The 26027-nt window shown below is 47.5% G+C and overlaps 1 protein-coding gene across 2 annotated transcripts in view; it reads right to left on the reverse strand.

Moving 5' to 3' along the window:
• EPB41L4B (erythrocyte membrane protein band 4.1 like 4B) overlaps positions 1-26027 on the reverse strand; it is a 155024-nt gene that overhangs the window by 28311 nt on the left and 100686 nt on the right. For both annotated transcript variants that reach the window (XM_075559012.1, XM_075559013.1), the window contains exons 16-20: positions 13620-13828; positions 11438-11556; positions 5858-5983; positions 3490-3557; positions 2219-2317 (exon numbers count right to left, since the gene is read on the reverse strand). In XM_075559012.1, the coding sequence (XP_075415127.1) occupies positions 2219-2317; positions 3490-3557; positions 5858-5983; positions 11438-11556; positions 13620-13828 (621 nt within the window). The remainder of the gene's footprint in view (positions 1-2218; positions 2318-3489; positions 3558-5857; positions 5984-11437; positions 11557-13619; positions 13829-26027) is intronic.

Here is a 26027-nt window from a genome sequence, read left to right on the forward strand (position 1 = left end):
CTGCACATGTCTGCAGATGGTGCTCCCACCCCTCGACCCTTCCCTGAAGAATTCTGCGCTCTCCGGTGTACACCACATTAAAATGGCCGTCTGGGCATCTTTGGGGAACCCAAATCATGCTTCTTTTAAGTGTTGTTGAGTTTGGAGAGCAAAAGGAAGTCAGAAGGGACATGCTCAGGGGTGCAGGGGAGATGGAACAGAATGAGCTTTCCCAGTGGAATGCTCGCTGGCTAGCCTGTGTGACCCTGGGAGAAGGAGCAGGTGCACTTCCATAATGGAAAATCCTTGGTGCAAATTTCCTGATATTTTTCTCACCGATACAGTTTCTAATTTCTTAAAACTTGTTCATAATAAACCCTGTGTCCTTCAAGAAGATCTATCAAGATGATCTATTTGGACTCACAAAGCACAGTCAGAAAACCTCTCTGCCTTGAAATTTTTTAAGAGGGCGTTTTATTTTTCTTACTGGCATATAATTCACATATTGTACAATTATTTTTCTTACTGGCATGTAATTCATATATAGTTCAATTATATTAGGGAGAGTTCTGTGATCATCACCACAATCAATTTTAGAGTGTCTTCTTTTTTCTTGCAGTTACTGTTGTTGGCTCCTCATTTCCCCTCAACCTCTCCTGCTTTGTCCCTAGGTAATTATTAATTCTGTTACTGACTCTATAGAGCCTCCTATCCAGGATTTCATATAAAAAAATCAAGAGAGAGAGAAACAAAAATCAATCCCTTAAACAGTGATAAAATAAAACAGAGAAAAATGTTCATTCAAAAACAAAGCAGAAAGGGAGGGGGTAGCGGGGAGGGAGGGGGAAAAATGAGGAGCTGATGCCAGGGGCTTGGGTGGAGAGCAAATGTTTTGAGAATGATGAGGGCAATGAATGAACAAGTGTGCTTTACACAATTGATGTATGTGTGGATTGTGATAAGAGTTGTATGAGCCCTTAATAAAATATTTTATAAAAAGCAGAAAATATTACAAACCCAATTTAAAATGGATCAAAAGGAAGATCAAATGGTGAAGTATTACATTTTAACCTAAGTGCATCTGTCATTATCAACTTTTCCACAGTCCTCTCTGTCTGATAACAAGGCTGTTCACATGCCTGGGGGGTGGTCGGAGGGAGTCAGGGAAGGCTTAGTCCATATAGGGGCCCTGCAAATTGATTTGGGGCTTCCACCGTCATTCATAGCTTGTTGCAAAGTGGGTTTTCCTCATTGAAGCTCTGATACGACTCCCTCCTCTGGTCTTGGATTTTATTATTTATAATCCTTGGATCACACAGGCTGCTGTACTTCTTCTGTGTGGACTTGGCTGGCACCTCACTCGATGGTTGCTGCCATCTCCACTGCCAGCAAGTCTGTTCTAACTCTGAGTGAGTGTACAGAGAGCTTTTAAGATGACAGCTCTTTCCAGGAGCAGACAGCCTTCCTGTCTTTCTCCCAAGGAGTGACTTTCACACCAAGGAGGGCTGGTGAATTTGAGTTGTTGACCCTGCTGTTAGCATTTCAATGATTCTGCAAACCTAACTAGCAATAATTTGTTGACTAGCCCAAATTAATTAAAAGGAGGGACTCAAACAATGTTCACTGCAGCAGTAGTGACCGTAGCCAAAAGCATAGAAAACAACTCAAGTGTCTGTCAACCATAAATGGAGGAACAAAGTGTGATATGATCTTCCAGTGGGATTTTACTCAGCGGTAAAGGTAATAAAATTCTGATAGGCACACCAATGCTAAGAGGTATTCAATGTGTGCTGTCTTAAGCCTCTACATTTTGCAGTCACTTGGTCTGCTGCAATCTATAATTAATTAACTTAAAAAACCCACCCGTCACTGCCATTGAGTCGATTCCAACTCATAGTGACCCGACAGCACAGAGTAGACCTGCCCCTGTGGACTTCCAAGACTTCTAAATCCTCACGGGAGCAGACCGCTTCATCGTCCTCCTGCAGAGTGACTAGCAGGTTCAGACTTCTGCCTCGTGGTTAGCGGCACAACATATAGCCCATTATGCCTTTGAAAAGGAATTCGTCTGCCAACATGTGATGTTTTCAGATCTAGTCCCCAAGGCCCTAAATTGGACATCAGGGGAAATTGGGAGATGGCTGACTCTGGACGCACTGCGGGGTGAAGAAGCATTTATGACCAAACATTAACATTGCCACCATTCTTATAACTGGAAAACTTGCAGTACAGAACTCACAAACTGTATTGTCTGGTTAACTTCCTCACTCTGGGAGGCTTGATCTCGGGCTTCTCCACCGTCGGCTGGGTAGTTTCCACACGCACAGGAATGGGACTTCTATAGATTTAAAAAAAATTAACAAAAAGGTTTATGGTCTTGTTTTGGTCATAGAACCTGCTCTCTGTTAATGTGGACCTTAAAGTGTTGGTAGAAAATCCATTTCCCCCCCTCTCTATTGAGTATAAAATGAAAACTAGAAAATTTAAAAAGTAAATAAAAAATGATACAGCATGTAGGGACCTGGACATCACTAGAGTACAGAAGAAAAATTCCCTGCCACAAACACCCTCCCCTACAATATCAGGGACTGGATCAGAACCAAGTTCTGCCCATGAAAAGAGTGACACGAAAGCTATAGATGATCCACTTTCCCTTCCCAGTGATCTGGTAGCCACAGTATTTTAACTACGGCCCAGAATATACTTAAAAAGAAAAGAAATAGGACCATAGGGCATTTCGTGTGAAAAATACACCACCAGAAGAATGTTCAGACGTGCTGCACCACACATTTTAATCCTGTGTACATATAAAATTTTTAAAATTAAGTTTCGCTTACTGCATTTCCTTAAGAGACTATGCCAGATAATCAATTGGCCCTACTCGAAATGCGAATTCAAGGAGAAGGTTGCTTTTGGCAGTGGGTGGTTACTGCTTTTGTAGGGTGGTTGCTGCTGTTTCTTAGGGGAGCTGAGAGGGGCGCTCTGCTCTCGGTGAGATCAGCGGGGCAGTGGCTTTCTCTGAGTTAGGAGGAGGGGAGACTTGGAAGCTGTACAGAACATGTGTGGTTCCGATACTGGAGTAGCTCAGTTCGGGGGGGGGGGGTGTCATGTCAGTGGGCCGAGGAAAGAGTGATAAGCTGAACTGAACTGTGAGCAGAGGATGGGTTTAGATGTGCTCTGGACTGTACAGAGAGAGTAAAGAGTCGCCTTGGAAGAACTTGATCAAGCAAAAAGACAAGTGCAGACCCGTAGGCCTGAGAGACAACCCCAAACCCACCCAAAGAGTTCTTTGTTAGTATGGGAGGTAGAACTACCCACAGGTAAATAGGCAGCATGTTGGAACCTTAACGAAACATATTTAAGGCACTCTTCCCCACCCATTTGGGTTCAGATTCAGTTATTTTTTTCCACTCTAAATTCATTAGCCAACATCCTCATGGCCAGTGGTGTGCGGATAATGTTGGTGACATGGTCAGCCTCGGTCCCCCATTCGAACAAGAAGCAACGGACCTTACATTAGCATCCTGAAGACTGGATTTCTTAGTGACATTTATAAACGTTGATTCCTCTTTTCCAACCTGTTAAAGAAAACAAGTTAGTCAAACCTGAACATCCTGCCATGCAAATTACCGGGGCGAGGGCGGGGAATTCTTTCAAAGTCTTCTATGTTCAAAAGCTTATCTATAAGGTGAAGGTGGAACAAAAGGCAAGTCCTCTGTCAGTGACCACCCCTGTCATGGTGTTCCCACATGTTAATAAGCAAATCTCTTCTTGAGTCACCCACCACCACAGGGGTGAAGGCCTAGGAATTAAATGCAACCACTTCTCCTGGGTATTAAGGACCTGCTCTGTGCCAGCTCATACTGGTAAGTGAATGAGAAAGAGACTTGTGTGGGGGGAAAACAAGCCCACAGGTGAACACTTGGCCTATGGGCTTGTTTTCCCCCCACACAAGTCTCTTTCTCATTCATCAGGAAAAACAATCAGCTCTAGGCTCACACAGCACGTGGGATGTACAAAGACACTCAGAATCGGCCCTTTCCCATCAGCTCCAGAAGCCTGGGGGGAAGTGCATCATGGGATGTTGAGAGAGACCCATCCTCCTCCTTTTGGAGAGCCCCACAAAGAATCAGGGCGAGCCAGAGGCAACCACTCAGCCAGCCAGGCCAACTGAACCCACCTGGGGGTTAATGGGAGGTGGAGCAAACACATCGCAAACATACAGATCTCAAAACAAACAAACAAACAAACAACATACAGATCTCAGTCTCTGTTCTAAGCACACATTGAGCAACCTTTGCAAGGAGAAAGCTGGAAGAGGTCACAAGATTAGCCTGCCGTTGTGATCCAGATATGAATCCAGCCATTCTGAGAGCCAGTGTTGGGTAGTCAATGGAGCCCTAGTCTGCTAACAAAACCCACCAGCCAGCCACACGGTGGGAGAAATTTGTCTGCTTCCTTAAAGATAAACAACAACAAAAATCCATTCCCGCCGAGTGGATTCCAACTCCCGGGCCCTACAGGGCAGGGTAGGTCTGCTCCAGATGTTTTCCCAGGCTGTGTTGCTGACGAAAGCAGACTGCCATGTCTCTCTCACACAGCAGCTGGGCGGCTGGGGGGTTCCAACCACACTTCTTAGGGCTACCAGCTGAGCATGGAGCCACTGAGCCCGCAGTGCCATCAGCCTTGGAAATCCACCATGCTTCCCGGGACCTTGCAAATCTCATTTCTCCCTCACTAGGAGCCCCAGGCAGGTTCTTTCGTTAGAGGGCACTAGAGGGCACTAGCGAGAGAGGAATGTGCTCCTTGTCATTGGCTCCGTTCTCCGGAGCCTCCCAATCCCCTTCTTCCCCCACCAGTAGCTTCTCACCAGAAGGAGCAGCTGAATCCAGGATGCTGTATTCTTACACCCCCAGATTCAACTTTATGGGGTCTAGCTTGGACACCCAGCATGAACCTGCTGGCAAGCCCTTCCTCTGAGCCCTGGTCCTAAGCTGGAGAGATTTGTCCTCTGAGCTTAGAAACCCCAGCACTGGCCCAGCAGTGAGCCCGTCTCAGAAGGCTGAGCTTGTCTATGGGACTTCTCAAAGCTTCCAGTTCCCCGTTAGTAGGTGGGTTGCTAAGAGCTTCCTGTAGTCACTTCCTGTAGTAACCTACCCACCACTGTTGAGTCAAATGATTTGACTCAAATCTGACTCAAAGCGACCCGAAGTTGGATTTCCAAATCTCCGTACCTCTTTCCCAGAGTAGGCAGCCTCGTTTTTCTCCTAAAGATAGGCTAGTGGGCTTGAATCATCAGCCTTTCATCTAGCACTCTGACATCTCCCCAAGTTCCTCTAAATGTGGTGCCTTGGGAGTGCTTGTTAGAAATGCAAATTCATGGCCCCACCTTGACTTTGCAAATCCCTCAAAGCCTGTGCTCTAGGTGACTCCTACACTCATTCCAGGTTGAAAATGGGGCCATAGAATTCTTCTTCTCTTTCACTTGCTTCATTAATCATTGCTTGTCCCTGGGTGACGCAAAAGGTTAAGGTGCTTGGCTGCTAACCAAGAAGTGGGCTGTTGGGGTCCACCCCCAGGCACCTTGAAAGAACAGTTTGGCAATCTGCTTCTGAATGATTACCCACAGAAATTCTCCGGCCTGGACAGGTCTACTCGGACACACAGGAGGGAGCTATGCACTGGAATCAGCTCGGGGACAACTGGCTTGGATTTTAATCATTCTTCATCTAAAATCTCTGTTCCAACCACAGGTGTGGCTCCTGGCTCCTGGGTAGACCGACTGACCGAGCATCCCAGCCGAACGGCCTCTTTCTCCTGTGTGGCACACAGGCCATCCCGCAGAGTGACATCCAAGAGATGGACATGCTCCACGCACCTGGGCATTCACTCTGGACGCATTCTCCAGCTGAGCTTTCAAAATGTTGCACTTGACGTGCTCAGTGATCGGGGAAGGCAAGCGAGGCGTCTGAAGAGTCTTCTCCGAAACTTTCTTTTCTTCCACCTGAGACAAACCAAAATGCACGCAGCAGATTGTCAGCACAGAGGAAACAGACAAACAGACATGCACACTCACGTCCCCTAACCATCATAACTGCAAATCCCACATGAACCTGAAAATACACGCCAGCGTGTCTCTTCCTCCTTACGTCTGCCCTGGTGCTCTACGACTTGTGAAAGACAAGCTGAAAAAGCGCTTTCTCCAGGGACACTTAGTCTCATTCTGTGGAGAAGCAGGAAGGACACGTTTCATGGAACCTGTTACTGTACAAGACAGGGCGCCAAGATGAAGAGGCTTTCCCAGAGCCACGCAGCGAAGGAAGTAGCAGACCCTAGACTCATCAAGCTTCACATTTCCTAGACCCTAGTCCAGTGTTTTTTGTTCAACATCCCTGCTACCTCTTATGGAGTCCCTGGGAGGACAAACCGATAACACACTCCGCTGCTAATCAAAAGGCCGTAGGTGCGAGTCCACCAAGAAACACCTCGGAAGAAAGTCCTGGTGGTCTGCTTCCGGAAATCCAGCCCTGACAGCCCTCTGGTTTTCAGTCACACACGTGGAGTCACTGTGAAACTGCCTGCCTGTCGGCTGTAAAGATTAACTCCTGTGATTGTTGAGCCAAGGGAACGAGCAGAAAATACTCATTGGCATTTGTAGATCTTCCTTAGAACTGTTCTTCCTAATGGTGAGAAATTTATACAGGTTTTGATTCATGGTAGAGTATTTCATATGTTGATCATTTAGTGACATTTTTTTGCCATTATTGCCATGTCTCATATCTCAAACTCAATAAATACTGAACATGCATGCGAATTTATTAATATGAATTACCCCAGCTCTATTATTTTAACCGTGTAATAGCACAAGTAAGCAAAAACAACTTGATAATTATTATATTTACTACAATGACTAACAGGAGCCCTGGTGGCAAGACCGTTACATATTGGGCTGCTAACTGCAAAGTCAGCAGTTTGAAACCACCAGCAGCTCCTTGGGAGGAAGAGATTCGGTCTCGGAAACCCAGAGGGCAGGTCTACCCTGTCCCAGAAGGTTTCCTCTGAGTAGGCATCGACTCGAAGCAATGAGTTTGATTTGGGGATAATAATTGTATAAAGACTAAAATGATATAATGATTAAAATAAAAATACACTTAATCACCAAGCCTGAAATCATCCTCGGTGGTCTACGTACCACATATAGGAAAACAAGGTCTTCCTCGTGCCTGCAGTGGTAACTGCCGATCCCAGGGCTAATATAAACCCACTGCCACGGAGCCAATTCTGATTCAGAGCCACTCTGTGGGGCAGAGCAGTTGGTGGGTTTGAACTGCTGACCTACGGCTAGCAGTCCAACGCTTATCCAGTGCTAATAGGGTGCTTCCAAAATAACAGGTGCAAAATAAACAGCGTCCACAGAAGATGATGATGCTATACGGTTATTGTTAGAAGAGAGATATTTTAATAGAAAAGACATAAGGGCCTGACATTGCTCAAAGCCAACGGAATGGCATCAAGATGACAGCTTAGCCGTCGTGACCCAGGGCAAGAATGGAATGTTCTGAAGGCCACAAGTTCTGCCAGTTCCAAACTTAATCTCACTAATTCAAAAGGCAATTGGCAAGTTTGTATCGCGTAATAATGAAAAGAAAACATGAGTACGCATTGTCCTCCTGGGCCCAAGTGGAGAAGTATTTGGCGGGGCAGGCAGAACTCCGCAATTTCATGGCTTCACAAGATCAGCAGAGGCAGAGGTCTGTATTTGAATCTCAGCTCATTTCTCACCAGCTTCATGAAAAACAAGCAACAAAAACCGATGGTGAAAAGTCAAATCAAGCCAATCGCTAACATTGTCTGAACTCCAGGCACTGACGGAGAATTTCAACTATATGTCCCAACAAATCCTTCCTGAGTTATCCATTTGGAGGTGGGGTATAGTATATGCCCCCTTTAGAGATGAGTAAAACAAAGCAGAGAGACGCTCTGTCACTTGGCCAGGACTTTGTGGGAGCAAAGCCCGAGTGCTGCCCCACTCAGCCATACTGCCACCACTTTGCCTCTCAGAGCCTCGGCCTCCCGCTTCAGCAAGATTGTTAACGTGGTGAGAGAAAGAAACCGCAAGAAGGAAAGCGCATCTGAGATGCGGGCACTGATGATCCCAGCAGAGACGATGGTTAAGTGTGGGGCTGCTAATGAGGAAGACCTGCTGGTCTGCTCCCATGAAGACCACAGCCTAGAAACCCCGAGGGGGCAGCTCTGCCCTGTCCTGTGGAGTCACCGGGGCTCTGAAATCAACTCCACAGCACCCACCAATCGCGACAATCCCGAGCCACCAAGGGAAAGGATATAAAGGAAACAGACTAACGGGACGCAATGCATTGCGCTGTGGAGCCTAGCATTCTCCTTTAGGCAAATAAAGAACTTATTTATTCTGCAAGAGGAGCTTGAGCAGACTGCATCTCGTGTTTGGAAATCCGGTTGCATTTACACAATTAATCTTTGAAAGGGGCCTTTCATTGGTGTCTGAAGAGTTAACTTTTTAATTAGATTGGCCTTTTTAGAATAATATGTTGGAATATAGGCATGAAATTGGTTCTCAAGCCCCTTTGAGGTTGCTGACAATTGCTTAAGGGGATATAGTTATCCTGACAGCAGGGACTGGAGGCCTATTTTTTAAAGAATCGAATGCTGCTAAAATAAGAAAAGAATGCAAATTCAGCATTGATTTTTCTCCCCCTTGGATTTGGTCATTCGAGCTGGTTTTTGGAGAAAATAAAAATCGCGATTGGCTGGCTCCTGTGATAGCCGGACAAAGCTGGCCGGGGAGAGGAGGGACACTCAGCCTGGGAAGCGCTCTCTCAGGCAAAGAGCAGTCTACATTTGGGGAAATGTGTGCATCCTATTGTGAATTTCTTTGTATGAAAGCCGTCTCTCTGGGGATGAAGGTCTGAAGGACAAACTCACAGTCCCGCCTGCAAGGTGGCTCTGAGGATGGCGGTCTCTCGCCTTTTAGGACCGAGTGTCATGCTTTACATATAATCTATTGGAATGCCAAGAGATATTTTATTGTTTACTATGAATATATGGATTTCAAACTGTACAAATGATGGAACATTGGACTTTTATGTTCTTACAGCAGGAAATAGTTCCTCCACTTGTGAATGGCACTTGGAAACCAAGAGATAATCAGATGCAGAGTTAAATTGTTTAGACATAGTGTTTACACATTTGGAACCTGATGAGATTTAAAATTTCCTGTGATACCAAGCAATGAAAATGCCTCCAAAGCCCCAAACTCACTGCTGTTGAGTTGAATCCGATTCATAGTGACCCTGAAAGACACAGTAGAACTGCCCTTGTGGGTTTCCAGAACGGTCACCCTTATGCGAGTGAAGAGCCTCACCTTTCGCCTATGGGACAGCTGGCAGATTCGAACCGCTGAACTTGTAGTTAGCAGCGCAGTGCCTAACCCATTACCTCAACAGGGCTCTTATGAGAATGACTGCTCACCATTAAATAAATTAGTTAAAATGTATCCAGACCCTGGGCAGATCAGAGCATTCCAGAGTTTGGGGGCTAGGGGGTAAATAATCTTAAAAGGTCTCCAAACAAGCAGCCTCCCTGTTGTGGTATCATGACGAGTCTGTTGCAAGGAACTTTTGATTAATGGCAAAGACTTGTCATTTGAAATAATATCTTTTTCTTATGCGTTACGACAAAGTCAAAGTTACCTGTATAATCACATCGTTCTAGCGAATTGTTTTACGGATGCATTTCTTTGTGTGAAAAAAGATAGGCGGGGAGTTACAGTTTGAGCTTCAAGAAAACGCTCAAGAACCAGCGATGTCTTGACCCAGAGCAAGAAATGATTGTCAGTGTCCTACCAACAGCCTACCAATAACTGCCACCACGCACTGCCATCAAGCTGATTCCAGCTCATCACAACCCTGGGTAGGGTTTCCGACACTGGAAGCAGAAAGTCTCATCTTTGTCCACAGGTGAGGCTGGTGAGCTCGAACCACCGAACTTGTTGCCAGCAACCCACTGTGCAGTCCACTTCACCACGAGGACTCCTCACCCATAGTGCCCGTTACCACAAGTTACTAGAGAGCTTGTGAGTTCTTCTCTACTGCACGGGGTGCTGTATTCCCTGGTAAAGTGTTGTTGGATTTTGCCAAACTCCGAATAAGCCTCCAGTAAAACCAGTTATCATATGTACTGGGGACTCAACTGAAGAAGAGTACCAAGAAGCTCGGAGAAAGGAGACGGATCCAAGCCCACCCCTTTGGTGAATGCCCAGCAGCAAGCACAGGCTTGCTTAAGAGAGATTTGTGGATGAATGGTAAGTCCACCCTGAGCGAGGGATTCTTTCTAGCTCTGGGAACAGAGAGGAATAGGGTCTTGAAGATGAAGCCTGAGCTGGGCCCTACTAGTAACCAAAGGGACTCCTGAGTCTAAAGGCGGTGAGGGAGGGAGGAAGGAAAGGTAGGGAGAGAGTGGAAGTCTTCTAAGAAGTTCCAGAAGTCTTCGTAGGTCGACAGGGTACAGGAGTGGCCCAGAAGATGCAGCCTCCCTTGCCGACCAGCACAGGGAACTTCTTCCAAAGCCTTCTGATTCCTTCTTCAACCCTCCCCGTCCCCTCCCCACTCCCCACAACTCACAGCCGCTGATTCTGACCCATAGTGACCCTAGAGGGCAGGGTAGAAGTGCACCTATGTGCTCCCTCTTGGACAGCACCAAGCGAAATGTCGGAGTGGAAGGTATAAACTGTAAATAAAGAAGACGGTTCACTTATAAAATTTAGAAACATGCACAAGAGCCATTCGCCACTGGGGTGATTTTGCTTTCTAGGGAGCGTCAAGCAATATCTGGAGACGTTTTTTTTTTCGTTTTCACAATTGGATGGGGGGTGTACCCCCGAGATGCTGCTAACCATACTACAATGCATAACAGCCCCCACGACAAAGAAGTCTGAGGCCCAAGAGATGTTGGCAAGCGAAGGTACCAGACCAGGAGTCGGGCACTCAAGGACTCAGCCTCAGTGGTGTAACATGGACATGCTATCAGTGGCTTGGATAAGCTGCCCTTTGAGATGCAAGACCAGGCCTCTGTCCTGTCTCTCCCTCCCTCCCTCCCCGCTTCCTTCCATCATCAAACCATGACTGAGCATCTGCCGTGTGCCAGGTGCCATCACAAGGAGACACAGGGCTCAGAGGAAGGAAGGAAGTGTGGATGCTGCCCTCAGGGAACTTAGCCACAAAGAGAACCCATCTGCTAGTCTCAACATGGAAGGAAGGCAAGAAGTCGTCAGTAATCCGTCCCCCAAAAGCGCAAGCACCGGTTTTATTTCTAAAAGATCCTCTGAGCAGCCAAGTCAGGAAATGTTGGATAGAAGCCCTTCACACGGTCCAGAGATTATCACTCAATGTGGACATGAGCCCCCGGCCCCTGCTCCGGGCACCTTGTTTATGTTGATGTGCAGAGCAGGCCAGGGTCCAACAGCCTTCACCGTGTCCAGTTCCAGCTTCTTTAGATGGGCAGTCGGTTCACTGAACAGGGCAGGCGCTCCTGGACTCAGCTCTAAAAATGTAGCGGGAGGGTGGGGGGGTGGGCGGGGAGAGGGATGACAGGAAAGGGCAGTTAGTGGGTGATAGTTAACTTCCACAGCCTCACCCCCAACGCCCTTTCTACAGGCGTCTCTGCCACAGTTGGAACCCCCTGAAGGTGTAGCTGATGGGTGTGAGAACACGGCAAGCCAAGGTTTCAGGGCCCATCTCTGTTCTCCCCATCCCCAGTTGCCCACCCCCACCCCCTCTCCCACACCTGCGCAAGCCCTTCCTGATCCCGAAGGCTGTGTGGCCCTGGGCAAGTCGCTTATCTCCCGCTGAGCCTCAGAGCCCTGAGAATCGGGAAGGAATGTAGTCCCTTTGCGAGTTTTCCTGATATCCTTCCTGTGCAATGCGTCATGAATGGAGAACACTACACAGTAGGAAGGATTAGTCTTGGGGCGAACATGCACGGATTCGGATTTCTGCACGGCCTCCCACCCACCCACTAGCGGGGATTCTTCACTCACGCACGCATGCATTATATCATTCGCTGCGTGCTAAATACTTGTGCCAACTATTGTGAGCAACTGGGATGTGGGGAACTGGAATAAAGAGGTGGCTGAGACGGGCGTCTAGGCGCGGGGGAGACGGATCCAAGCACAGCTATTCCAAAGGAACGGAAGAAGTGCTCCTGAATGGCTACGTGTGAGGGTGTGGCCTTGTAAAAGCTCTTATGAAAGCTGCCATCAGCCAGCCTTTATTGCTGACAATAAATAGAATACTTTATCTTTCTTAAAAAAGAGATAAGTTTAATTGTAGAGGAAGATGGAAGGGACGCTAAACTCTGAATTGGGGTGGGGGCGCCTTAAGGAAATTCCCTTGAAGGGATGCATAAGCATTTGCACGGACTCCTGAAGGACTCCTGAAGGACGAGCTGTGGAAGTTGACTAGGGTGGAGCCAGGCCTTGCAGGCCAGCTACCAGCAGAGGTCAAGGGCAGAGCCGAAGGTGGCTCAGCATCTGGTGTGGGGAGGGTAGATCCAGATGTGATGAGGAAGGTTGGAGGCTGGAAGTCATGGCCAGCCTTGGCCCAGGGAAGGGCCATCGAAAGGGTCTAAGACCGTAACACAAGCTGGTCTGAGGTGCTTTTAGAAGTGTCATGTGGGCCGTGTGGCTACAGCGTCCCCAGGAGTTTGAACATTCCCTCAGGTACGCCAGGATGAGGCACAGACCAGGGTGAGGGCAGGGCGGGCAGGGTAGAGAGTGAGGAAGGTTCCGATCCTTGAACAGCGAGGGGGACCTGAGCGCCACTCCAACCCCCAGTCCAGCCAGCCAGCACCGTTCCCCAGAGGCCACAGCAGAGCATGCCCCCACCCCCCAAGGTCACAGACTCATGAAATGGCAGAGTCAGAGGGCTCCTTGGTTTCACCCCAACTGATAGATGGCAAACACCAAGGCCCGAGGAGAAGGCTGGGCTCCGCCTCCTGGGCCTGTGAGGGCGTTTCCAACCTCGTGTGACAAAGAACAAACCCTCCTCCCACCACCTCCGATTCCGCACAGGCCAAGGCTGTAAAATATAATAAAGGTGCCCATCCAAAAAACATAACAGCTAGATGATATGCAAGCCCATCTCTCTGAGTAGCTTTAACAGATCGAAAACACACTGTCACAGAGTTAAGCTTGCTTTCTTAGTTGCTGTTGTTGTTCTCTCAGTGGGCTCTGTATCAGCAAACAGAAGTGGACGTGTCAGAAATGGGGGGGGGCATAGGTTTCTCTGTAATTCCAGTCACCTCACATCCACCCCTCTTTTCCCGTCTGCTGGCCGGAGCCAGGAATGGGTGCTGCACAGAAAGAACTGCCGAGGAATGAGATGGAGGAACCACCCCTGTGCAGTGACATCAGAGGGGACTGGAGAACCATCAGCTGCACTGCACTGCCCAAGGCTCGAGTGGGCTCTGGCCTAAGCGTGCTCATCCAGCATAGCACGATGACCGCGGTGACATGGGCTTGTCTTCAGGATCTGGGGAAGCTACTCAGATTGGATTCCCCAGTATTACTCCCCCCCACCTGCCCCCGCCTCTCTCCCCCTACTCACTCGTAAGGGACTTATTGCTGGAGCCCGGGGACCTCGAAGGGCCCTCTTTGTTCTCCAGCGTCAGGGTGAGGCCATAGCTTGCGTGGTGCTGGTGGTGGTGGTGGTGATGCCTTCCCGGCGCTTTGGTGGTGAATGGTGTGCCCCCGTTCTCCTCAATGCCAAAGGGCAGCCGGTCGGAGCTGCTGAGCACCGGGGAGGGGAGCGGGTAGCTGTGTGGGGTACAAAGTCAGGTTAGGAAAGCCAATGCTCTTGGTAGCTCTGGGCACCGATGGGGACGGGCAGAGGGTCTCAGAAGCGCTTCCTTTTAAATTCCAGTTTGTGTGCACTCGCCGGCAGCTTTCCAGGACAGGAACTTAGATCCACGGATTTGAAATCCGTTTTAAAACAAACACCTGTCGCTTTCGAACGGAGTGCACTCTCTCCTGACCAGGACATATGGAGCGAGCACCGAAGGCACGGATTTCAGATACAGTACGATGCATCCACCCTTACCTATTGAGCTGTGGGACTGATTGATGCCAAGCTAAAAGGAGCAAAGCCAACTAACGGTTGGCATTAAAAAATGGGTAGTCACTGTAGGCAGATATGAACCAGCCAAGGAAGACCTTCTTGTGCACCAACTAGTTGCTTGTCACGTGTGAATCATTCTTTTAAACGTTTAGGGTAACAAACGCTGTGTTTTTAGAACTGAACCCAGTCTTTAGAGCTGGGGGTGGGGGGAGAAGCCAGTGTCTATAAATTCTTTATCCTGTGCATGCTCTTAAAAGTATTCTCAAATACATAAAAGAAACGTATTTCCTCACTGGGAGGAAGAAATGAAAAGCAATCATAAAAATGACAGGTTAACCATCTTCCGGGAAAGTAAGGATACAAACAAGACGTCTCAAAGACACTTTGTCTTCATCGCCATCTCCTGCCACATGCAAAGCGGGCCTATTCCCACCACCGTCTTTTCATGGCAATCGCTCCTCTCCGTCCCATCTGCACACAGATGGCCATCGGCCGCCCTGCAGCTTCCAGTCCTCCAGCCCATCCTCTGGGGCGTCCTCAGAGCAGCGTGCTGGAGTCGCTCTAGAGCTCAGCCCTCCTCCCTCCAGCACCGTGGCCCCCTCTCCATGGTGAGTGGCCAGTCCTCATTCCCTTTGGGAATCTGATGAGAACTGAGAAGCCCCCAAGATCGAAGATTCCTCAACACTTCCAAGCCTCAGCTGTCCCTCGGGAGAGGGCACCTCCGGGGGGAACCATGAGGTTGTCTGTTCCAGTAGAGACTGACAGTCTTCAAAACCATCTGTAGTCAGAATGGACTCTCTGCCTGGGCTTTTGGATCAGCCCTCCTCAGGACCCAGGTGAAGAAGCCTGGCTTTCAGGATAAAATCCAAAATCCTCTTTGAGGCATTGGCGGCTCTCCATGTTATTGTCCTGTCGTCTTTTTAACCTCACCTCCTGCTCCATCCTTCTCTGCACCCCAACTCCTTCCACTCCAAGATCAGAGTGGACTGGTAAACCTTCCCACCCTGGTGGGCCCCTCACCTTCGGCCCCGGGAACTCTTCCTTCTACCTCCACTTAGCTGAAAGGCCCCTTCCTCTAAAAGCCCTTGCTCCTCACCCATATCGCTACGATCCAGTCCGTGGTCCTGCCCTCCAGGAGCTGAGCCCTGGTGCTGGAAAGACCCCGGACTCTGTGATACAGTCAGTTATACCCCCTAGAACTGCTAAGGGAGAGGAAAAGCAGTGGATAACTAATTCTTCTGGAGGACGGTGTCTCAAGGGAAGGGGTGTTTGGGGGAGAGTGTAAAAGTTTGGTGGATATTCTTAAAACAGAGTATGTCTTTCTTCCAGAAGCTTCCTTCTTCCAGAAATCCCCATTCCCTCAGTGTATGTGGGGTGATGCCCTTCCCTTAGGAGGGGCTTGAGTCAGCCAATCAGGGTCCCCCTAGTAGATGTGTTTAGAGTGTGATCCAATTAGTATCTTCTCTACAGTTTGACACAGGCAAACAGACAGAGCGGTCTCTCTTCCTCTTTGACAGTCAGCTGTAAGCAGTGTCCTAAGCGCTTTGGCCTTCACCCTGTCCTCTATAAAAATAAACAAATATACGACTTTATGACTGTGTTGGTATAAAGAGGAATAAATTAGTATTACATATTAAAACCATTTCTTTTAACTAACTAAAGGTTTTTTGTTTTGTTTTTCCTTCTGGTTTTAAGAGCTGTTCAAATATTTCCATGGGCCCTCGAAGGTATTGTAAGGCCAAGGCCCCGGGGCTGCTGTGCTTAAAGACCCATTTGTAAGGATGGCCCAAGTTGAAGCTGCTTGTGATCATCTCCCATACTCACAAGGAAGTCATCGCAGAGAATGACACTAACTCACAGCAAAGAGACAAGATGAGCGAAGACTGAAGGTAGATGGGCAGGGGGATGAGGGACTGTCGGGTGGCATGAAATCCTAGTAGAATAACCTGAGCCCCTGACTCCAGCAATGCAGAAAGCTGGTAGAGCCGGTTAAAAATCAGTTTCCCTCAAAGTGATTCCAACTCCTGATGACACCATGGTCTCAGAGTAGAACTGTGTCCCACAGGCTTATGGTGGCTGGGACCTTCCACAAGATCACCAGACCTTTCTTCCAAGGCACATCTGTGTAGATTCAATGGCCAACCTTTGGGTTAGTTGTCCAGCACTGAACTGTTTTCATCACCCAGGGCCTCATGACCCTAGTAATGCTCCTGACCTCTTCAGTTATTAAAAAACCAACTTCATAATATTGACTCATCGCGACCCTACAGGACAAGGCAGAACTGGCCCTGTGAGTTTGTTCCTGAGACTGTAACTGTTTATGGGAGTAGAAAACCCCATCTTCTCCCAAGGAGCTGCTGATGGTTTTGAACAGCTGACCTTGCGGGTGGCAGTGAATCGGGTAACCTCTGGACCACCAGGGCTCCTTCAGTTATCAGGGTTAATACCTGTTTGATTTATTAGTCATTTGGTTTCTCCCCTTTGCAACCAATAGCTTCCAAGCAGAGGAGGTGTATATGTGTGTTGGTTTTTCCAGGTGGAAAAGGTAGGGAGAGATCTCTGCGACAGACCTAAGGAGTAGCACAGGCAAAGGAAGGGCAGTAAAACAGCGCTTCTTCACCTTCCTCAGGCCGTGACCTTTTCATAGAGTTCTTTATGTGGTGACCCCCAACCATAGCATTATTTTCATTGCTACTTCACCACTGTCATTTTGCTACTGTGATGAATCGTCATGTAAATATCTGATACACAGGATGTATTTTCATTGTTACAAATTGAACATTATTAAAGCATAGTGATGAATCACAAAACAGTATGTCATTATGTATTGTGAAATTTTGATATAAATGAAATTTTGTCTTGAAGCATGGTGTAGCATGGGTAACAGTCTTCACACTGGGTACTTGTATGTGGGCAGACCCGCGTGGAGATGGATAGAGGAGCGGTGTCTCAGATCCTAAGACCATCGGAAATATGTGTTTTCCGATGGGCTTAGGCAACCCCTGTGAAAGGGCCGTTGGACCCCCAAAGGGGTCATGACTCAGGTTGAGAACTGCTGCAGTGGAAAGAGCGGAGTAGCTGGAGAGGGGGGACTGGGCGGGAAGTGGCAGAGAAGGAAAGTGGGGTTAGCTTGAGGACAACAAGGGGTCAGAAAGGGTTTCAGGGTGAGTGTGACCAAGTCTGTGTCACATTGTGGAAAGTTAATTTTGGGTGCTGTGTGGACAACAGATTTGTGGGAAGGATCCTGTAGGCAGGGGCAGGGCAGGGCGTGGGGAATGGCCCCCTGGCAGATTTCTGAAGTCGTTGTTCACCGGGCTTGGCAGGCCTGTCCGTCGGCAGGCAGGGGAGGTGGTTGATGCAGGATACATTCCAGAGGAAACTGCACACATATCACCCTGAGGCTCCGAGCTTCTCTCACCCCCGCTGGCTGCCTCCCGGGGACTCTGCTCCGGGACAATCTTACATCGTGTGTGGAGGCAAAAGAAGGCACAGAATTGGCTTCTGACACCACGTTCCATCCGGACCTTTCTAACCTAAGGTACAACCAAGGGCAGATTATCCAGTAGGCAAGATTGGCATAGGCTTACTTGTGCTTACCAATGGGGATGAATAGCTTCACCACAGAAAAACACTACAGATTAGTAAGCACAAGTAGGCCTGTGCATACCTTGCCTATGGGTACTCCAGTGGAACCAAATCTATTTTTATTCCCCTTCCCTTGGGGAAAGAGTCCGCCTCCATAATGAGAAAGCGGGACTGTCAGGGGCGGGCACAGCTCTCAGAACCACTGCGTGTGGGGCACTTCTCCAGTCCCCATCACCATCCCTCCTGGCCTCGGATTCCCTCGGTGGATCACAGGATGCTTGGTCAAGGCTGCTCCGTATGGAATCACGGGAGGCCCCGGAATTCGCCTCCAGAACCGTGAGCAGTGCGGGGCCAGAGTGGGGACAGGTTCCCGAGCTGGAAGGCAGAGCTTTCTCTGAAACATGAGCTACAAGGGATGAAGTTTCTCTAGGAGTCTGTCACACCCCTCTGCAGCTCAGCCACGCTCTGGAACAACTGTGGGCATCGAATCCTGGGTGGAAAATCATACATCATGTCAAATGAAGCCCCTCAGACATCATGAGTCCGGTGGTTTCAAACCCAGGATGAATATTAAAATCACCCCAGATTAGTAGGAAAATAACATGGTTTAGGGATTTTGAAAATCAGTCTAGCCATTCTGTGAAATGTGACAGTTGTCATATGACCCTGCACTTCCACTCCTAGGTGCAGAGCAAAGAGAAACGAGACCGTATGCCCACAAAAAACTTGTGCATCATCATCCAAGCATGTTCACATTCTATACATCTATTATTAATTCCAATATGTGCCGAGCGTTCATGATGAATTCCTACTGTGAATTCATAACACATATTCTTATAGTAGAGGATAAATACAATTCATATCTTATGAATTCACAATATGAATTCATAGTATGTGTTTATAATAGCCCCCAAAGTGGAACCAGCTCAAGGACCGTGATGAATGGACACGCACAACGTGGCCTACAATACAATGGAATACTATTTGGCAGACACAGAAACGAAGGACTGATACACGCTCCAGCATGGATAGACCCCTGCATTGTCTGACCCCCTCGATATGCAATGTCCAGGATGGGAGCATGCCCAGAGACTGTGGCTGTCAGAGGGCCAGGGAGGGACTGCCAGTGGGTGTGGACGTTCTTTGGAGGGGATGAAAATGTTGTAAAATTATGTTCTAGTGGATTGCTGAGAAACTCAGTGCATCCTCAACACTAAGCTGTACAGCTTTAAATCGGTGGATTGACTCGTGATTCACAGCTCAATAAAAGAGTTACAAAATAACCAGACGAGCTCTCTGTATCTCCACTATTTCAAGTGTGGCTCCTTTCCATCTTCAGTGTCCTCTCCCAGGACTTTCAGGATCAAGAGAGTCCTGACCAAGAACCCAAAGCTGAACCAGCACATTCCCCAGTGGGTTCCAAGGAAAAATGGCCCTAAGGCCCGGGGGGACTCTGAGAGCAGGCACCGGGGCAGAGCCAGGCTGTGTGTGTCTGTAAGGCGCTCTCTGCGTGATGGCACGAACACCGAACACACGCAGCATTTACCGGGGCTCACAGCAGGCGAGCAGGCTGAGTTTATGCCTTTGCTGCCATCCGATCAACTGACTTCCACTGGCAGAGAGCTGATTTCCTCCTTGGTTTTGATGCTTTAGCATTAAGAGCTAAACACTCCATAAATAATATAAGGCCATTGGTCTGAACTGCAAAGAAAATAGCAAGAGCCTTGAAAATACCAATGGCCAGGCCCTCCCCTATCAGGATCTCTCCATCCAGGGTTCGGTCAGGCTGGTCACTCCTCCACGGGGGCCTGCGGTGACCAGGGTCACCCAGCAAGCGGTTGGCTGAGGCTGCGATAAAATGCAGGACTCCTGCCCCCTCGGTGCTCCTGGCCCCACGTGCTGCCCACCTGCTGCCTCTCCCCATCTGTCTTGGCTTCTATTTAAGGCTGCAAAAGTACTCAGATGCAAACTGCCCAATCCCTCTCGGAACTCCACTGCCCGAGATGTCCTGCTGTGCACACCTGTCTTCTGCACCATCCAGCCCACTCAGCAGCACAGAGACTGCGCGTCTCTGGTTTCGAATCCTCCCATGTGCGCAGTGTGAATCCCACAGCCGGTGCGCCGTCCATACTGGTTGGACTGAAGATAAAATGACTGTCAGTGCATTCAAGAAGAAGCACTGTCTTGGTCCTCAAGAAGCTCACGGTGAAGTACCAAGTATCAGACAGCGTGCAGGGTAGGGCTGCGTAACCCACCCTGGGAGGACCAACAGGAAACCCCCCTGGGGACGTGATGTTTGAAGTGTGCTTAAGATGCGCTGAAGGAGGAGAGTGAGCTAGCTCCCAATGGGATTGCCCTAGGCCTGGGGGGGACACTGCACTCTGATTTGTGAAGGGGCTGCCCAACCCCAGTGCTCGCACCAAGACGGAACTGCTTATTTTTCTAATTTTTCACACTTGATTATTAACTTAGTTGGAATTCATGTGTGCATTGTAAGGTGAAAGTTTACTCTTTTTATTTTCTTCAATGAAGAGCAATCACTTGTCTCACTACCACCAAAGGACTCATTTGTCCTTGTCACACAAACTCGGACCGTCACCTCTTAGAGGAGCCAGCCACTTTCCTGAGTGTTCTCAGACCCATTGCCCACTCATCTCCTGACCTGCTCTCTTGCCAGGGGACTGTGTTTCCCAGGATTTGCCCTCGGGGTCCCAGGTAGGTTTGGCCAGGGGGAGATTCTGGGAAAAGACTGGAGGGTCAGGACATTTCTGCTCCATTGCTTTGTGCTTCAGGCGACATTTCCAGTAGCAGCTGAAAGGCGTCCGTGGCTTCAGCTCCACTGACAGGCCTCCTCTGAGCCCAACTTCCTCTGTGACCCCAAGATCCTTGATGCCAAAATGTTCCCTTCCCAGGAGTGAGGAGCAGATTCTAGTTGTTTATTTTGGATCGTCTCACCGCCCAGTGCAGTGTGCTCCTTCCTCGTATAGCCAATTCCCTGTACTAAATTCCCTCTGTATGAAATATCTACAATGGTTTAGCTTTTTCTGGTACACAATATATACTTATGTCTGTTTCTGGATCCTCCCTGTTTCTCTCGATCTATTTAACTACTGCTAAACCAGAACCACACTGCCCTGTTTACTTTTGCTTAAATAGTCAAAATTTTTGATGTGCTAAACTAGAACTATACTTCCCTATTTACTTTCATTTAAGTCGCCAAAGTTTTCTATAAGATAGGACAAATCCTAGTCCCTTTCCCACATCATTTTCTTTTTCTCAAATATTTCACATCTTTGCTCTTCTGGTTTACTTTAGAATTTTTAAATAATTCCACTAGAATTATAATTGGGGCATTAAAAACTATTAATCTGGGAGAATGTTTTCATAAGGTACACACTATTTCTCTCCAGTTATTCAGATTTTTAAAATGCCCTTCAGTTAGGATTTTTAGGTGGTTTTTTTTCATAAATGCATGACATACATCTTACGTATTTCATTCCTCAATATTTTTCAGTTTTGTCACTGTTGAAAGTGTGATTTCAATAGCTATTACATTTCTCCGCACCTTTCACTGCTGGGTATGCGAAACTGTAGGATACTCTCACCTCCAACTACTTGGCTAAAGTCCCTTACTGGTTGGCACTCTCTGGGATTTTGGAAGTCCAGCCCAGGATTTTTAGGTCTTCCTTTCCAATAGTCATCCTTCCTTTTGTTCTCTTGGCTCCTGGCATTCGCTAGCCCCCTGCCCAGAACGAGGCCGGCTGTGAACAGTCTACCGGGTATTACTTCTGAAGTTTGTAGTTACGCAGCCTTCCCCACACCGAACATTCGTTTCTGACAAATCTCCTCAGGTTAGAGAGTCCTCCTGCTCTTGGCTTTCTGAACATACTGACAGATGAGCATGATTTATTCTGGGAGCGTCCCTATTCTGAAGTGAACATCACTGCCTTTACTGAGTACCAAAAGAAAAATGGACAGACCTGTCCACCACCATTTTTAGGTAGCAATAGCAAGCTTGCCAGTCTGGTTTTGGGGGGAAATCACTTGTTGAAAAATGACGTGACATTTCCCTGCCTACTTTTCTGGCATTCTCCCAAGACTTGATGGTTCATCGCAGGCGACTGATGCCAAATCAGCACTGAGGTGTGCCAAGTTTCTCACTGCCCTGGGCCATTTTTCAGAACCTGGAAACTTGAACTAATTGTCAAACAATAAAATATTCCTGAACTATTCTTTCTCTTATCTTGGTCTTCAATTTCTTCTCTTGGCTCTCTTCACCTTCTGTAGCTTGGACACCGACTGGCTTCTTTATTGGAAGGATCCCTGGGGGTGCTGTTGAGTAAGTGTTGGACTGCTAACTCCAGGTTCGGCGGTTCAAACCCACAAACTGCTCTGAGGGAGAAAGATGAGGCTGTCTGCTCCCATAACGATGGATAGCCCTGGAGCCCCTATATAGGGTCGTTATGAGTCTGATCAGCTCAATGGCCGTGGGTCTTGGTCCTTGTTGAACAGAGAAAGGCAGAACAGCAGTCGAGTAGCTCCGTCTCTCCATCCTGTTAATCTGGAGAATCGTCCTCAAGAATGATCAAACGGTTCATTTGTTTGCTCCAACCAAACAGTAGTGTATCTACAAAACACTAAGCATCCTTTAAAAACTCTGTCCCCTTCGTTTTTCTGTCATATGCGCCACCTTCTGCCATTAAAAGTGCCGCTCAAGCTGTAGGTTTATATGAGAGGTCTCTAGGCTACGCCTTGAAGATTTCCTTTGAGAACATTTCTAGAACTAGGTTAGTAACGAGGAGGTGATGAAATCCCGTGTTAACTCATCTCACAGAACAATTCCCACACAGGCTTTTCTTCCAAGGACCTTGTCACCTCCTCATTACTAACCTACTTCTTCCCCAGGGCACAGAATTATGGTTGCGACAGCAGAAACTGTCGTGATTCTTCTAACTTTCAAGCAATCAAACTGTCAACCAGGCAGGTCAAGAAAGAAGCAGGTGGCCTACTTTTATCAGACCGCCAATGTCCGCATGGCAAAGAAGTCCCGCAGATGTTGTGTCATGTCACTTGAAATCGCTTTTAGGAAAGCGCAACGGACACCTTCCCAATGTCCTGCCTGATCTCTCCTTGCCAGCGTGTCATGTGCTGCCTGTACTCAGAGGAACCCTTTTAACCTCAACCCCAGGGCAGACTTCCTGAAGGCCGGAGCAGCTTCCTGCAGCTCACCCAGGAGCACACAAACCATGTATGTTCTGGGGGCCTAGATGGCCAGACCTTTCAGAGAAACCTGGTCCCTGTCCCTTTTAGTCTAGTGGGACCAAATTCACATTCCTAATTCGAACTAAGAGGAGCCCTGGTAGTGTAGGACTGCTCAATGAACTACTAACCACAAGGTCAGGGAATCGAGTCCACCAGTCATTCTGAGAGAGAAAAGATGAGGCTGTCTGCTCCTAAGAAGATTTAAAGTCTCAGAAAGCCAAAGAGGCAGCTTAGCTACCCTGTCCTACGGGGTCTCTGTGAGTCAGAACCGACTCAAATCGATGGCACCGAGTGAATGTGAGTGAGTGTCTCAGAACTAAAACACAGGGAGGATGGTGCCCACATCATTTCAACAGAGCATCCCAAGTCAAGAGCCTCATGTGGGTTAGAGGTTGGCTGAACCATTAATTCTATTGATTTTTAGAATCTAAGGAGCCTGGAGTTCCAAGCAGCCTTGTCTGCTCACCCCAGTGTGTTATGCAAATGGTACCACTTTTTACATGTGGCAAGGAAAGGCAAATAATGAGAGACATCACTGCTAGGCCATATTCGGTCTGCTAGCTTCAAACCTCCAATTGGACCTACACTTGGGACTCAGCCTGTGCAAGTAGCATGTTTTGAACCAGGCGCACTAATCATGCTCTCTACTCACAGGTGAAAATAACAAGCTACATTTTTATAGTCCCCAGCAATGTGCCATCTATTAACTTATGTAATCATTCAAAACAATCTCTTAAGGGTCAGTTATTAATAATCCAACTTCCTAGATAAGGAAATAGGTACAGAGAAGTTAGAAGACATCAAGTCACATAACTAGTTAATGACAGAACAGAAGGTGAATTCTGACAGCCCTGTGCTAATCACAAAATGACAGCCAGCCCCCCATGCAGTTTTGCACTTGGACATGGGTATCAAAATTATTCTATTAAACTGCAATTCCTGGCATATAAATGCTCATTGTTTTCCCCCAAATGGGTTGACTGACACAGTGGCTGCCTAAGAACAATTGTGAGGGGGGCACCGGACCGGCAGTATTTCATCCTGAGGGCACAGGGTCACTGTGAGTCAGAAGCGACTCAATGGCACCCTACAACATGTCCACGGGAGAGATGAGAGAAGGTGCTTCCCAGATCCAGCTTTGACGTAGTAGAGAGGAAGCATTACACCAACATCAAACTACATGTAGTTCTATGACGCTCAGTGCAAGAACCCCTTTGGTAGAAGTATGCAGTGCAGATACTTGCAAAACTATCCTTTTTCATAATGGGTTTGGGAAAAAAATGACCATCCTCTTCAAAGTATGACAGATTGACAATGTCAAGTCTATTAATTGGGGATGGTTTCTTATTGTAATTACGTGGTTTTATGGGGGGTGGGGGAAGACTAGAGAGAAAAAATGACCCTATCTCATTTTTCATGTCTGAAAAGGTCAAAATAAAGATTTGTTATGTAGATTAATTATCAGGATACATCCCCAATTTGCTTTTCTCTCAAAAAATTTCTAAGAAATCAACTCGGATCCTCCAATTGTAGAGATAGCACAGATGACATATTATAAATCGATACAAGATATACAAGGCCAGGGCCTCTGGATTGGCTTGTGAGCTCCGTGGGGTCCAGGCAGGCTTCTTACACATTAATGCCCACCTTTCCGGGTCCCTGCTAGTGGTGTGGGGTAAGTGCTGGGCTGCTCACTGCAAGGCTCATGGCTCTTTGGGAGACAGCTGAAACTATTTGCTCCTGAAAAGATGTACAACCTTGAAAACCCGAAATAGTTTCACTATGAGGAAGAGCCAGCTTGATGGCAGTGGGTTTTGCTTGGTTCTGTCACATGCCTGGCACTGGGTAGAAGCTCAGTGCTTGCTAAGTGGATGCTGTGGGACACTACCTTTCAATTCTCCTTTGGCAATTTATCAAGCGTCTGTTCAGGAGAGTTTCACGTTGGCCATGAATCCTTGTTCTTGACTGTGGCCTTATCATTGCCATCAAGTCACATTTTATTCTTTCTTTTTAAGCAGTTAAATCTTTGAAAAAATTTTAATGAATTTTACAGAAATGGCAGATACAAATATTTCAGAACCAAGATTTGGAAGGTCTTGATTCTGCTAAGGCAGAAAGATCACTGGAAATAACACACACACAGAAAGATCACTGGAAATGACACACACACACACACACACACACGTAAAAGAATTGGGAAGGGTATTTAGAGTTTATGAGATAGATAAGTATGAAAAACAACCTACAGGAAGACATGAGGCATTTTGCACAGGGAATAAAGGTATAGGCTTTGGATGAGAACTATTAGAATTGCATTCTATCCTTGCCCACTTATTCTTTATTACTTAAGTTTTATTTGCACATAATCCATATCATATAATTCCATCATTCAATCTTGTCAAGAATTGTACAATCATTATCACTGTCAGTTTCAGAACATTATCAAGTCAATTCTGACTCACAGTGACCCTCTAGGACAGAGCAGAATTGCCTGTGTGTTTTTCTGCAACTGTACACCTTTTTAAAAAAAATGTTTTATTAGGGGCTCATACAACTAACTGTACATCTTTACAGGAATGGAATGTCTCCTCTTTCTCCCTTGGCATTACCTATCATCTCTGCAAAACTCTCTAGTACCCGCCTCTTCAGGAGGACGATGGGGCGGGTCTTGGTCCTGTGTGAGCTGGAGCAGCTAGGTGCCTCCATCTTTGAGTCTGGGGGTTTGCTCTGGTGAAACGGCTGTCAGATGACTCCCAGGGGATGGCTGTAAGCAGATTAAGCAGGACTTTGGAATATTTTATGCCAGAAAATCTAACTGCTCCTGATGTGTTTTTGCCAAATTTGACAATAGCCTCCTCATTGTGTGTCTGGTGTGTGCACTCCTGTGTGCACATGCCTCTCGGAACCTGTAAAAAATGGCCTTGTAACTTTGTCATGAAACCTAGGATGTTTATCATTTTCAAGATCGGAGCCCGGGGAGTCAATGTTTCATGAATCCAGTTTTGCAGAGGTTCGCGCTGTAGAGCTCAGTGCACTTTTGTTCTGCCTTTA

This window comes from Tenrec ecaudatus, chromosome 10, assembly GCF_050624435.1.
Source record: "Tenrec ecaudatus isolate mTenEca1 chromosome 10, mTenEca1.hap1, whole genome shotgun sequence".
Taxonomy (NCBI): domain Eukaryota; kingdom Metazoa; phylum Chordata; class Mammalia; order Afrosoricida; family Tenrecidae; genus Tenrec; species Tenrec ecaudatus.